The 14,382-nt window shown below is 42.4% G+C and overlaps 1 protein-coding gene across 1 annotated transcript in view; it reads right to left on the bottom strand.

The window, feature by feature from the left end:
* Nucleotides 1-803: 803 nt before the first annotated feature.
* The window catches only part of LRMDA (leucine rich melanocyte differentiation associated), a 1,143,538-nt gene continuing 1,129,959 nt past the window's right edge, over nucleotides 804-14,382 (bottom strand). Inside the window, exon 7 of the mRNA XM_040242346.1 lies at nucleotides 804-958. Within this exon, the coding sequence (XP_040098280.1) occupies nucleotides 879-958 (80 nt within the window). The 3' untranslated portion in view covers nucleotides 804-878. The remainder of the gene's footprint in view (nucleotides 959-14,382) is intronic.

A 14,382-nucleotide genomic window follows, 5' to 3' on the forward strand; every position in this document is an offset into this window, starting at 1 on the left:
CCAAACACACATATGGGCATAGACGTAGCTGGGAGGATATGTGGTTAAAAAGAAATAAATAAGAGTCCTTAGATAGAACCCGGTGTTGGGAAAGATGCCTGACACTGCCTAGTATTCAGGGCAAGAAGAGGATTTAGCAATGAACAAAAACATGGTAAAATCCATGCTTTCGAAGACAAGGTTTAGTGACAGCAATTTACTCCAAACAACAAATTGTAAGAGCACAAAGCTCATCATAAAAATACAACATGGCTAAGAACTCACCTCTTCTGTTCTCCAAAAAACTGCAAACTGAAATGAATTGCCCGTGATGAATATGCTAAAGGATGATGAGGGTGGGGTGGGAGGGGACTATGCAGAATACAGAAGATTAAGATTTAAGGGAAATAACAGAAAGGAGGCTTCCTCTAAACTGACTCTGTCACTAGAAATCAACCCACAGCACAATGGTATCAGAAGGATCTCTGCTCAGAAGGATAGGCAAGCTGAAGACACAGTCTCTCACACTTGACAACAGCCACTGAGCACGCTCAGGGAGGCCCCAGGTGTGACCTCTGCTCCCCTGTGAGCAGTGGAGGGGCCAGGCAATCTATCATGGTGTTCATCCTGTCAGCCCTGGTGCTTCGCCACCACTGTCTGTCACCCTAGTGGATGAGACCTGCTTAAGGGCAATCATGTCAATCTCTATGTGACCACTCAGTCTAAGGCAGAAGGATGATCCTGACAGGCCTGGCAAAGTCAGCAGAAGGTACCAAAAGCTGAAGTCGTAGCTTTCCTACAGAGAAGGGTTGTAGGCCATTGTCTTTTCATTTAGCTTTTCCTTTATTATTTTTTTTCTAACTCTCATGTCACTGGCTAAGGCATAGAGAACTTGCCTTTCAGAGCTGGTCATCACGGATGAACCTGTTGCCCTCTGAGTTTTTCCCATAGTAAATATAGCGACACTTCCCCAGGACACCTGCAAATTAAAAGATACACAATTATTACTGGTGGCTCAAGTATTATAGCAAGAAAACACTGGTGCTGCATGGCACAAATATAATCACAAAGCCCATGGGCGGTGGCAAATGGATTAAGCCCCCAAAGAGAAGGACCCTACTTCCTTGTCCTCAATGGTTGACACTCAAATAAAATGTCAGCAGAGCACAGGCTCCTAAGAAGAATATTTTTTCTGAATGATTTGTCGTTCACATTTTAAAGAATTTTCTAGTTAAGCCAGTTACTTCTCAAAACAAAGCAAAACCCTCATTCTCTCTCCAAGTTCCTTTAGTAGACTTTCTAAAAATGGAAAATTAAGAATTGAAAGATGGGCTCAGCCCAAACACAAGATATAAAACAATCCTTCTAGAATGTGGAATTTCAAATCCTTTATCATGAATCAATTTTGTTAATATCCAGACAGAAGCTTCCAAATCACAGCAGACATCAAGTACATAATGGATGATTAAGGAAGGATGGTGTTCACAAAGCGCCACATGGAAAGTAACGGAGCCTCCAACAGTAAATAGTTTCTTGCAGGGGTCCTGAACTATACTCTCAGCTTGGAATGCACTTGATTTTCATCTTCAGTTTTATTTTAAATAATTTTGTGGCTCCATATACAGCTTTTCTCTAACAGAGATTATAAGAGGACTTTAAATGATGCCCTTAGAATAAGGCCAAATCTTTTAATCAACTCATCATTTATCCTAAATACCCATAAGCAATCACTTGCCATAGTTATTTTGAAAGCTTTGAAGGATTATTAAGAAAACACCAGTTTTTTTACATGAAACTATTTATAACTACAATTTGATTTTTGCCACCTTTGGTTTCTTTCCTTCTAATTTTAGAAAAACTAACTTAAAACTTTCACGGAGTTATCTTATTACTAATAGTACTTGAGTCTCTGAAATGTGCATAACCAGAAAAAAAAGTGTCCATAACACATAAATTCATGAAATACAAATCGGTCTGTAAAAATAGTTACCTATATACATGCTTTTTCGCCATTATTTTGATAGTGTGAAACTAACCACCGCCATCTACTATTCATTAGGATAAATCAGCACTTGAAAATCGAGCAGGTTCTTCACATCAGAAGTCCTATGTGGTAAATACTTGGGTCACTGTACAGGAGATATTTCTCCACTACAGAACTGTAGACTGTATTCTTCAACATGGATTAAAAATGACTTAGAAACTTCTAAAGACAAGGCAGATGTTCCTTGGTTTGGATGACTTGGGACAACATGGAGAACTGCTGGGGTCACAGAATTTCTGCAAGTTTGCAATCGAGAGAGGATGACATCATTTCATGGCCTCAGAATGGGCCTTGGGCTGGCTGTCATCACCTCTGCTTCCTGCCAGGGTCCCCTGAGAAAGTTCACTGTGGACCACTCCTCACCTCTGGCCATGCTTTCTTCTTGGCCCCCAGTCCCCAAGTTTTGCTTTCCAGTACTGGTCTGGTGCCTGGAAACACTGAGGTTGGATGAAACCTCCCTGAGACCCTTCTTGGGGCCTAAATTATTCTTTTGGCTGTTGACACTGAGCTGTTCCCTTTACTGTGCTGAATTACACAGCACCTGGAATTGTGCTAAGATGGTCATCAGAGCCAGGACAGGTCTGTGGGCATAGCTCTTGAGGCTGCAGTCCTGGAACAGCACCCCCTACAGGCCTGGATGGGAGTGTCTCAAAAGTCTTTGAAAATCCACAAGGGGCTTCCTTAAACATAACTGATTCCAAGAAATCCTCAAGAATGTGGACGGATGAGGCTATGGGATGTTAATTTCTCTCTACAGCACCAGGACAGCAAGAAGTTTTATAAAAAGAAATGAATAGGGCTGTCAGATGTTATAAAGAACATAGTCTTTCTCTTGAGTGAAAGAACGAAAGGCAGATACAGACACACACACGCACACACACACGCACACACACATGCACACACAAAACATCAGCGGGTGCATTTACTGCAGGAAACTCTCCAGCACATTGGGGATTGAGTATCTTCTCTCTGTGCTCTCTCCATGGCAAACTTCAACTGCAGACCTTGCCTATAGACAACCTGGATAGCAACTGCCCTTCTAGAAACAGGCTGGATATTCCTGAACGTGGGCTGTAATGTGGAGGGAGGGGATGTGTTCTGAGGCATGCACAACCCTGCCCTTCTGTTCTGGTCGGCACTGATAAAAGTCCTTTTTAAGGTCTGCCCTGTTCCTGTGGGCCTGAAAGTGAGAATGTTTATAGACACCCCGGTGAGAAAGGGCTGTGTGATGAATGCAGGAGTCTGTGGCAAAGTGTCAGAGCTTGGAAAATGAGGCAAGGACATGAGGTATTAATATTGTCAGTGATCTCTTGACGGGAAAACAGATACCGCGCTCACCCTCAGATTTAAATAGACATCAAGTGCGTTAATGACAAGAGGGCCGACTTCAAACAAAGGGGCTGTGTGGTGGGGAGCAGAGCCAGTCTCCGGGCTGGCATAACCGGATCTGAAAAGACACTGTCAGGGCTCGAGACAGGCCCAGGATTGTGTGCGGTGACAGAAAACAGAGATGCTGAGAGAGATACCAGAGCCGTATTATGCCAAGGATATTCTAACACTGCCTGCTGCTCTAACAAAAGCTGACATCACTCCCCGGCACTTGGGGTCTTCTTCGCCTGCTCCTGCACAGCGTGTCTCCCCAGACATCATTACGAAACTTGCTACCCCGGCCAAGTTCCTAGCAGCCCTGTTCCATTAGAGCACTGGGGTCATGGGGCCCGAGGATGACCTCAGTCCATCTAAATTTGGACTCTGCAGGAGGACCACACTCATACCCCCCTGATATCCTGGCTACTTGAGGTGGTCAGAGCGCCAAGGTGCGAGGAGCTGTCACCTTGAATAAAATCCGGAAAGGAAGGCCCTCAGTCTGCAGGCTCCTCCAGGAAGGCACAGGGACAGCCTGGCAGCCCGACAATGAAATCCAGCTGCTGCTGCTCCCCTGGGGAGAAAGGTGGTACGGCTAGCGACAGTTAAAGTCAGATGAGATTTCTGAACTTGAATCGCCAACGACTGCTTAAATTGACCAAGTGGTAGCCTCCATTGAGCCGCTGACCTGAGCTCACAGCTGGGAATGGATAACCCTGCCCCCAAAGAGGACGTTCATGCTTAATAAATAAATAAGTAAATAACATTAACATGGCGGGGGGGTGGGGGAGGCGGGAAGCCAGCCCTAAGACTTCATTTGTCGTGAAGGTTATTTGTAACCTAATAGGATCTGTTCATAAATGAAGCGACCCGGTGACTGTGTGTTTCCCTCTCTCTTGTTCTCCCCCGGCCTTCCTTCTCCATCATGGCAACTGCCATAAACTGTGAAAACTATGGAGGAAACAGCTTGCTTGCAAAGAACGTTTTGATGGGGAGGCGCTCTGAGGTTGGAATTCGGGAAGCCGCTGGTGGTGACTCGGTAGGCGGTGGTCTCTGGGTACATCTGCAATGCACTCACTTGTTTGTATCTCTTCAAACTCTAAATGCCTTGGGACTAGATGGGGAACAACACATTAATGGTGTATGTAGTGTTTCTAATTAAAATATCTGGCTTTGCCCATAATAAGTGAAGCAGGCTTGCCGCGAATCAGGCTGACGTGCAGTCTGCGTGGGGGTTTCTTTTGGGGAGCCCTGAAAAATGACAGTGCCTGTCCCCTTGGGAATCTTCTCCTACCAAATGAGACAATCTAATTTTTCTTAAGTAGCCAGCTCTGCCATCACTGTAAGCTCTTAAAACTTTAGTTCTGGAAAGGATATGTCTGGGAAAATCTATTTTAAAGAGGCCCTTTATCTTTAAAATGTCCCCCGCCCCCACACTCGGATGGGTGTTCTAATTATGTAGGTTAGGTTATGACTTTGGGGCTGCCTGGGGGTTGGGACTCAGCATCTTGTCTTGGCTGCACCAGTGTGGCCATGGTACAGATAGGACTGAGGAAAACCCTAAGTGTCCTGGGAAGGACATCTTCAGATACCCTGCAGAGGCCAGCAAACACCCCAGGACTTGCTGACATCCCATATGGCCTTGTCTTACCATCTATTTAGTAAGGGGAGGTGGGGAAAGACTGTATTTAAATCCAGTTTGGCCCCTAACAGCTGAGGACACATACCCTCATATGTTCCCTCACTGGGCTGGTTTTCCCATTTGTAAAATGAGGGCAAGGGGCCAGATATCCCAGAGTTCCACCTTGCTTGTGAAATAGATGATTCAGCATTTCTGAATGTTTCCCTTATGAAGATAAGGATGCCACGTACTATAGTGCCTGATGTAGGAGCCAGAGCCAATGGTTAATCCAAATTTGATTTGGACCAAGTCAGCTCTTGAAACCCATCCAGTCCATTTTCCTATAATACATAAAAGGGAGCTCTGCTGGACTTCCAAACACCCAAGGAAAGAATTTCCACTCACTTTCTTGCAACCTGCATTTCATACCTACAGCTGGGACATGCTCACCACTAATTAGCTCATGTCCCCCTAGCTTTGACATAGCTCAAGTCTCCTAGCTCTATGTTTGATAGAACTGAAGACTAAATGTCAGAGTAAATGGTCTACCATTTGTATTTTAGCTGGGAAAGAATAATAGTCTTTCCTCATACAAAAATTCATCTGATGATGGAATACCGGCTGGACCAATAACATGGAGAAAGTATAGATTTTATTATCACTAATAATGTTAGTTTTGGTAGTCATTGCTTTAAATGCTATTATCACAAATATATGTAGGTGTAATTGTGTAATGACAAACAGATTGTAATCTATTTGTGATCACTAGCACCTTCCAATCAGTGCTACAAAGTAAGCAAGGGACAGAGGACTCCTCATTCAACTCCTGTTCTCCCATCTGTATGGGTAAAGCAAGGAACCAGACTCTTTGTGGCCTCTGAAGAGTGATGATGATATTGTGAAGACGTGGGTGGGCCCAGAGATGGAAAGAATATTTGGAGAGTCTTTCTGATTCATTATGGAAGGTTCTGTGTGACATTATCCATAGTGTGAACATGTCACCTCTACAATAATCCCTCCTCCTCAATTTCTAATATCCAGCGCTTCAAACAGTAATTAGTACTAAGGAGGTGTTCAATAAATATTTGAATAAATTTAATACCATTCAAATTATCTGTACACAATTTAAACAGAATCCATAAAGTGAGGAATTTCAGTTGTTAAACACTCATACTTTTAACCTTCGTTAAGATGACAGGCATCTGAGATGTTTTAAAAATATACACAGATTAAATATTTGCAAAGTAACAGAAGGCAACAGCCTCAATTCCTCAACATCAAAAACAACTGATGTTGTTTTTATGCTCAACACTTTCCTCCCACAAAAACAAAGCAATCAGGACGTCTGGTTGGAGAGAGCGCAGTGGACTGAAGGAACATTATCATCCAGCCTTAAGAGCTGTAAACGTCATACAAGGGAAAGGACATTCCCCACAAAGCGCATTCCTCGGCCTTTGTTCTGTGCAGGTCCGAAGTAAACAGGGAACTAGAAGGAATAAACAGCTATGCTTTATGGTCTTGAGAAGCGGCTGGAGCAATACTCTGAGGTCAGCCTGTGTGATGGACTATCAGCTCCACTGTGGACATCACACAGGATTCAGCAGAGCTTGCAGAATTGCAGGCTCGAAGTACAACAGCCGCCTTCAGCATAAGCTACTTAAGAACAAAGAAAAGATTTTAAAAGAAAACAAAAAGAAGAGAGATTTTTTAAATGGTCTTAAGGGAAGAGGTTGCTTGGGAGCAGTTTTAGGGGAAGCAGGAAGGACAAAGTCCACCTTCTGTGGGGAGCATATTTTCCCTTCATTTGCAGACCCATCTGGGAAGTCTTAGGTTGGAAATAAAATGGGGACAGGCTCTCCACCTGACCGCTGGGAAGGGAGAGAAGACAAAGTGAGACTTCCTCCCAAGCTAGCTGAGCATGGTTTCAGGCCAGAGTCCCGGCTTTGGTGGGCATGCCATCCTTGCCAAGCACTGAAGTGGCCACCTCAAACAGCGCTGCTCAAGTCTCTCAAATGAGTGCACTGTTTTAATCTCTTCTACTTTATTATATAAAACAACCCCAGGAGGGATATTCTCACCCTGCTCTCCTGACTCTGATATTTTGCCATGGTGGACCTCTGAATACTGCCATTTTGACCCCCAGGGTGCTCTGGCTGAAGGCTTATGAATATAACACAAACTAGCCTGGTACTTTTTCTTTCGGAAAACATTAATTATTCAGAGAAAACTACATTTCATCAATTTAATTTCTTAATTTTTAAATTCAAAGTCAAGCCACATTCTATTTTTAACATTTTCATTTTTTTTATTGAAATTATTTTCAAAGGGGATTAATTCTTTTCCATGTAATTTTTTACATTAAGGTGAAATCCTCCACCAGCTTTTGGCAAATAGCAAATTTTACTGGTTACACCTTCTAAATCTCTTTAAGTCATTAATTTTCGCAAGGTTACATTTCCTTGAGTAAACTTTTGCAGATGTAAATTGTGACAGGAAGAATTAAGTCCTCTGCTGAAGTTTAGACAGCACATTGTATTGTGTTTCATGTTAGTTCACTTCAATTTTATTGTGTTTTCATTATTGCTACAAAGGCTAAGTCCTTTCCATGAATTTGTGCAGTTTTCAATATGCCGACAAGATATAAATCTTTGGTCACTTTTTCATCCATAATAAATTGCCCTATGTACAGGTTTAGTTGCTGTCAGTTTATTCTGGATTAAGTAAATGGCAGTTTGTATTTATTTTTAGCACAAAGAGTACACAGGACATATGTAAATACTCTGGATGCACAAGAGGATCTACATCGTGGGGTATAATACTCTGCTTCTTACCAAATACCATCCGAAAAACCACATTTAGGGGTCATCTCATCAAAGGTTTGGATACATCCGTGCACTGAAAGAAAGCTGGCACAAATGCTGGACACCATCTCCCTTTGAGAAAAGGATACTTGGCCACATGCTCAGCCCACTCCAGTGAGGCCTGAAGGAAGGTTAAACTTTCTACTGAGAGAGAACAGATTATACAGCCTCCTTAGACAAATACTGGGCCTTGTCAAGTCTCACCCGTGTGTTTGCAAGGAAGAGAAAAGCTGGGGAAGGAAACCAGTCAGCAGGGAAAGTATCTTGGCAAAATCGCTACAGAAGGTGAGAGGAATGCAAGGCTGAGAAGCTAGTGCCCTCCCCGCTGCACCCCCCACCCCCGCCAGCCTGACGAGGCTGCAGGAACAGTCACGTGAGCAGGCAGACAAGTTGACATGTGACAAGCCAGAGCCTGTGGAAAATGCACTCGGGCTCCCAGGGCAGCTGAAATGAGGCTTGTCATTTTAGAAGAGAAGGAGGAAGGAGAGGATTAAAAAAGATGCAGGGCCAGTTTCTCCCTCAAATAGCCTGTTAGTGGGAAGCATGAAAGCAGGGGCAAGCCTGAGAGACATGTGCACCTTTGAGTGGGTCCCTAGTAACCAGACCCGCAGCCTCACTGTGAGCCCCCAGGCCCTGTGCTCCGGTTGCAGAGGCTGCAGCCCTTCCCAGACCTGACCAGACCATTCAGTGTCCTCTCTGCATTGAGGAAATACGAAGCTGACAGATTTAAAAGTTATCTGGCAGTGGATGTTTCCATGATGTGAATCCTGGAAGAGAAACAGTCAACATGCTTTCCCTCAGATTGTCAATGCTCTTTAAATTATTTTGTACTGGGGGTCGTGTGTGTAGGCAGAGATGGACGGGAAAGTATCCCAGGTCTGAGTGTGGGCTCCCTTGCTCCCTTGTTTAAACATTGGTAATATGATTGGCTCTTACCTCAATACATGCTATATTTCAATCAAAGAGGAACATGTAAATATCAGAGATCGAATGCCACAGTAAATATTTCCATGCTCCCATTACATCCCCTCTTCAGAAAACCAAATCAAACCAAACCAAAAACAAAAAATAACAACCAATAACCCACCGTTGCTAAATCTTAGCAACCCAAAATTTGAGTTTTCTTTTCAGGTTACATATTTTTGTGTGTGTGCCAGTTAAGAATGAAGCCAGAAATGGTTTTCACTCTGACTTCCTAAACAATGATTCACTCATTCACTCCTATGATACTTGATTATTTTGCTGTACTTTCTAGTAAGCTCGAACACAGAATAGGAAATTTTTCTTTGAAAGTATTTTTTGAAAGGTATTGAAGAATTCTCACTGAGACAGAATTTAAAGATCTTTATTTTCAGGAAAGGACCAAGAGAAGGTTCTAAGGGGCTTCCCCAAGGTCACAGTAGCAGACCAGACACCACAGGACTACAATGCTATCTTTCTTGCTTGCCTGTGGGATCTCAGTTCCCTGACCAGAGATCGAACCCATGCCCCACTGCAGTGGAAATGCAGATTCCTGACTACTGAACCTCCAAAGTCCCAGCAATGCTATCTTTCCAGGACAAATCCCTCTGAATTATAGGACACTGCCCTTAGGATAGAAGAATGTCAAAGATACACAACCTGATTCATATCCACTTTTCCACCAGAGAAACTTGAATCCTTAAAGCCAGTTTGGTCTGTGTTCCCCTCTCCCCACCTCCCTATTCTAAGTAGGGTTTAATGGATCTGAGATGGGCTGCATTCCAAGTGCACGCCAAGATGGGATGCAAATGAGTTCAGATTCATGAAGATCCCTCTGCGCTCCTCGCTGATGGACAGCCCACCAGCCAGGCTGTCAGTCAAAATGGACAGTGGTCACGTGGTACGGCTTCATTTTTATTTATTAAGTTTTTGACCGAAGAACTCAGAAATATTTCAGATAGGAGAGAGAAAAGGAAAAAAATAAATTTTCACCCCTTTACCACCTCTGCCATCCCTACCATGATTCATCTTTTCCACCTTTTCTGTGAGGTTGGGAGTGTGGCCACTAGAGGGCAGCATGAATTTAGGAAAAACAGCTGCTTTCTTAAAAAAATAAATAAATAACTGATGGCAACGATTCAGGGAGGGCCATTAAAGTCACACTGGGCTTTTGGTCACCAATTATAGGTTCTGTAATAATCAATACGTCATGTTTGCTCAATCTGTGCTGAACGCTTCCTGGGAATGGGGTTACCAGACACCCCCTACTGCTCACCCCTCCTTTTGGATGCCTCTCGTCTGGATTTCAGGGACTAATTTTCTTTCCCATCAATTGCTCTAATTAGTCTTCTAGGCTCAGGGTTTGGGGATATTTGCATATCACCTGTATAAATGTAAAGAAACATGCAAAGATAAACAGAGATAGATTCCCATACTCCTTAGAAAAAGTTTGTTTTTATCAGGGGCGTCTACAAGGAAATAAGCCATTCAATGGCATGGAGTTACTAATCATCATTTGATAGCAAAAAAAAAAAAAAAAGTGAAAAACATAAAAATTAAAGAAAAACTGGGTCAATAAAACATACAAAAAGCATGTGTACTCCATCCATGCAAATCCTGGCTGCCTTCCACCCAAAGGTTGTCCTCCTTCTTAGAGTATCTGCCCAGGAAAAGAGAGGTAGACAAATCTAGGAGATTGGGATTAACACAGAGACACCACTATGGATAAGACAGATAACTAATAAGGACCTACTGTATAGGTAGGGACCTCTACTCAGTATTCTGCAATAACCTATATGGGAAAAGAATCCGAAAAGAGTAGATACATATATATGCATAACTTAATCACTTTGTTGTACACCTAAATCTAATACAACATTGTAAATCAACTACACTCCAACAAAAATTAATGAAAAAGTAGTAAAAAGAGGTAGAAACGACTCAAGTAAAAATAAAACTGATTCCGGCTCCTGTTTGATCATTGTGTAGCCCCCCATCACTGGCCTCTGGCACACGGGCCAGTGATTATTTTCATGCCTAGAGCAACAAATGACCACCTCCCTTTAAGAGAAATGAGGTATTCATGGGCTTCCAGGGATCTTGAACATATCATTATTTTTGAAAGAGCTGGTATTTTAAAATACACCTTTTTTAGAATTCAAATTAGTGAGTGGGTTCCACCAGAAAAAGGGAGTAAACAAAGACTGGATCTAATGGACTAGAGGAAAGTGGAGTCCAGGCGTGGTTCTGCATGTGAGCTGAGAGTCCACTTAAATGGTCAGTGAAGCAAAAATAAAATGGCTCTCACGCTTTCTTCCCTCAGACTTTCCTAGGATAACAGTCATGGGATTGACTTGCCACTCGGGAAATGTTGAGTTCCAGTTAATTAATTAAATTATCTTAACTCATGTTTCACTAGAAACCTTTTCTGAGTTTTTGAGTACCTGTCTTTACTAGGTACCTCACAGTTTACTTTTCTATCTATCTATCTATCTATCTATCTATCTATCTATCTATCTATCCATCTACCTACCTACCTACCTACCTACCTACCTACCTACCTATCTATCTATCTATCTATGTATGGACTTTACTAGGTACCTCACGGTTTACTTTTATATATATATATATATATATATGTACTTTACTAGGTATCTCATGATGATCACCCATGAGGATTTATAGTGAGGATAACACAGTTCAGAGGGTGGGACGACTGTTCAGTGAACATTTCTCAAGGTCGTAAGACCTCTTTTTGTATAGGAACTCCCCAATGGCAGAGATGACAGTTTTTCATCCTTGCTTCCTGAGATACTCAACAGATAGATAGTTATTGTGGAATGCGTGAAAGGATCTCAGGATACTTCTGAACCCCAGAGTTTGATACACACTCCTAGACATTGGCAGGTGGAGGAACTGCATGGCTTGCCCCCAGAACAGCAATTCTCCAACTTGCCCTGGAGCCCAGGCTACCTGGAAGCCTTGTTGAAACAGATTGTTGAGCCCCACCTCAAAGTTTCTGGTCCAGTGGGTCTGAGCTGGAGCCAAGGATTCGCAGTTTTGCTAGTTCCCAGGTGGCAGTGATGCTACGGATTAGGGAACCACACTTTGAGCAACAAAGTTCTAGGACAACCTAAAAGGGCCCTCCCCTGCCCCTTTAAAAAAGTAAAACCTTTAACATTAGCTTTTCTTCATGTAGAATCAAGACCACTCAAATTCAGAGATAAAAATCTAGTGTATCGAGTTTTAGCAAATGGAGGTTTTACTGTCTTCCTAACAACAGTCTAAAAACAAACCTTACCTAAAATAATAATAATAGAAGACTGCTCCAGCACTTTAATACAAAATGAAAAACACAAAAGTTTAAATTTAAGTGATGTGCAGATTACATTAACAGAAGAAAAGAGTTTTTTGGATAAGTAGATTGGAACTGAATCTACAGACCATAATTTATGAAGCATAAGGAAAAAAAAAAACTGCAGAAAAAATTTCCCAGAAAGTCTTTAGCTTTTCTCTAAAATGACAGAATCTTATATGAACAAATGTGAGCAGCGGGGGTCCCCCTGCAGAGTTTGAATGGGAATTTTGGCTTTGCTCTCAAGCAGAAATTTGCTTTTGGGTTTCAGGTCTGTTCCTATTAGAAAGCTCACATCAAAAGAGGAGAAAGCATCCACAATTCTGTCTGGTTCTTCAGGCTAAAATTTCTCAAGAGAGCCATTGAAAATAAAGACAAGTTGCTTTTTTTTTTTTTTCATTCTTCAAGCTGCAAAAAAGAACCTCTCAAATAAAATTAAGCAGACCCAATAACAACTGAGTTTGTCATAATTCAAACTGCAAGAATTGAGGAAAAGACCTTCCTTCTTGGGCCCGTTAGTCCAGCCTCCATCTGCCCTTCATTAGAATCCAAACAAACTTTTCCTGTGCTGATATTACCATAATCTTTCCTAATTCCAGGACACTCTGAATTGCTCTCTCCAAAAAGAAAACAAAAGGAATCCGCTGATATATGATCTAACAGAAAGAAGTTTCCAGTACAAAAAAATAACCAGAAGTATGTCATTGCAGAGAGCACAGCATAATTCTTGGGCACTAGCAATTCTCACTGCAAAATGTCAAAATGGTTTTCATTACTTCCTAATCTTCAACTCCTCATCGTCTAACTTGCTTTGAAAAAAAGCGCATATATGCATATATATATGCTAATGCCAAAGAAACTATAGTTTAAGTAAAAATTAATAGCAGGACACAGTTTATAAGAGCAATACGAACCTCGTGTACATTTTTTTTTTTTGCCCAAAATAAAGATAATGTAAACAATAGAAGAGCATATTATAAGCGTCTTCATTAGAGTCAGGCTCATTAAATCTTAATGAAGGCACCAGAGTCTCTCTGTCAATATTAAGAGGGGTATACTTTTTGCCTATCAATGGAACGACCTGGGTTAGACAGACATTGCTGACAGTGGGTGGTACCAGGTGTTATCTGTCTCTGGAACATACTACTTTGATGGCTTAGAATATTACCCCTTTTATTTGGCTGGCTTGAGTTTATCAGGATTCACCCTGTGGTGAGTTAACATGCCTCCATATTGGAGAAAAAAAATTGCCCATGGGCTACTGTGAGCCTTCCACCTAATAGAATACATCTGGCCCTGACAGTTTGATGCCCAACTCTGAGCCACATTCAGCAACACAAATTAACAGCGTAGACATTGCCCACGCTGAGCAGGAAGTAATAACCTGCTACCTGCTACTTGGCCAAAATCTCATTATAAGCCATTACAGTAATTGAGGGCCCAGACTCTGTGGATATTAGACTCCCTGAGTGCTAGTCATTAGTTCAGCAGAAGAAAGGCTCTGAATGGAGGGGGTATGTGGTGGACTGGGGAGTTACTGGGCTTTGGACCATGGTGTAAATTCCATCTACAGGCTGCACTGTGGCTCTGGGAGACCTGTGAGCTGTCTCTCTTCTGCCCTGAAGCCCATGTGACCTCCCCTGGGGGGCTCAGGACCCCAGGAAGATAATGTAATTACTGGTAGGTCTCCAACAATTCTCTACAATTAAAATTTGCTTTAAATGAATATTGGGACAGCCACAAAGGGAAGAAGATGGGAAAAGAAGTCAGAACGCTCCAGATGTGTAGTAGTAGGGGTGTGGAGAGAAGGGGGAACTCTGCTATTCTCCTTAGAAGACGGGGGCTCCCTAGAATCACTACACACCTACAAGCTTCTGTCCTGTGCTGGCCAAGCTGACTCCGTTCCCCATGAAGCCTCACTCTCTGTCCGGGACTGGGCAGCCATGGATGAAGTGGGGTGAGTTTGGGAGAGGGAAACAGGGCAGGAGTCCAATGGATCAATCAATCAATCAACCTGATTTTTGGTACCATCAGGACAGTTCTGAACTATAGTTATCATGACAGCTTTCAATAAACATTTCTTGGTAAGAGTTATATAAGGCCAGAGAGAGGAGTAACTGAAAATTTAACAGATTGATTCCAAAAATCCCTTTATATCTTTCTACATATAAATCCCTCCTACACACACACACACACA

Source organism: Oryx dammah, unplaced genomic scaffold (genome assembly GCF_014754425.2).
Source record: "Oryx dammah isolate SB20612 unplaced genomic scaffold, SCBI_Odam_1.1 HiC_scaffold_6, whole genome shotgun sequence".
Classification (NCBI taxonomy): Eukaryota; Metazoa; Chordata; class Mammalia; order Artiodactyla; family Bovidae; genus Oryx; species Oryx dammah.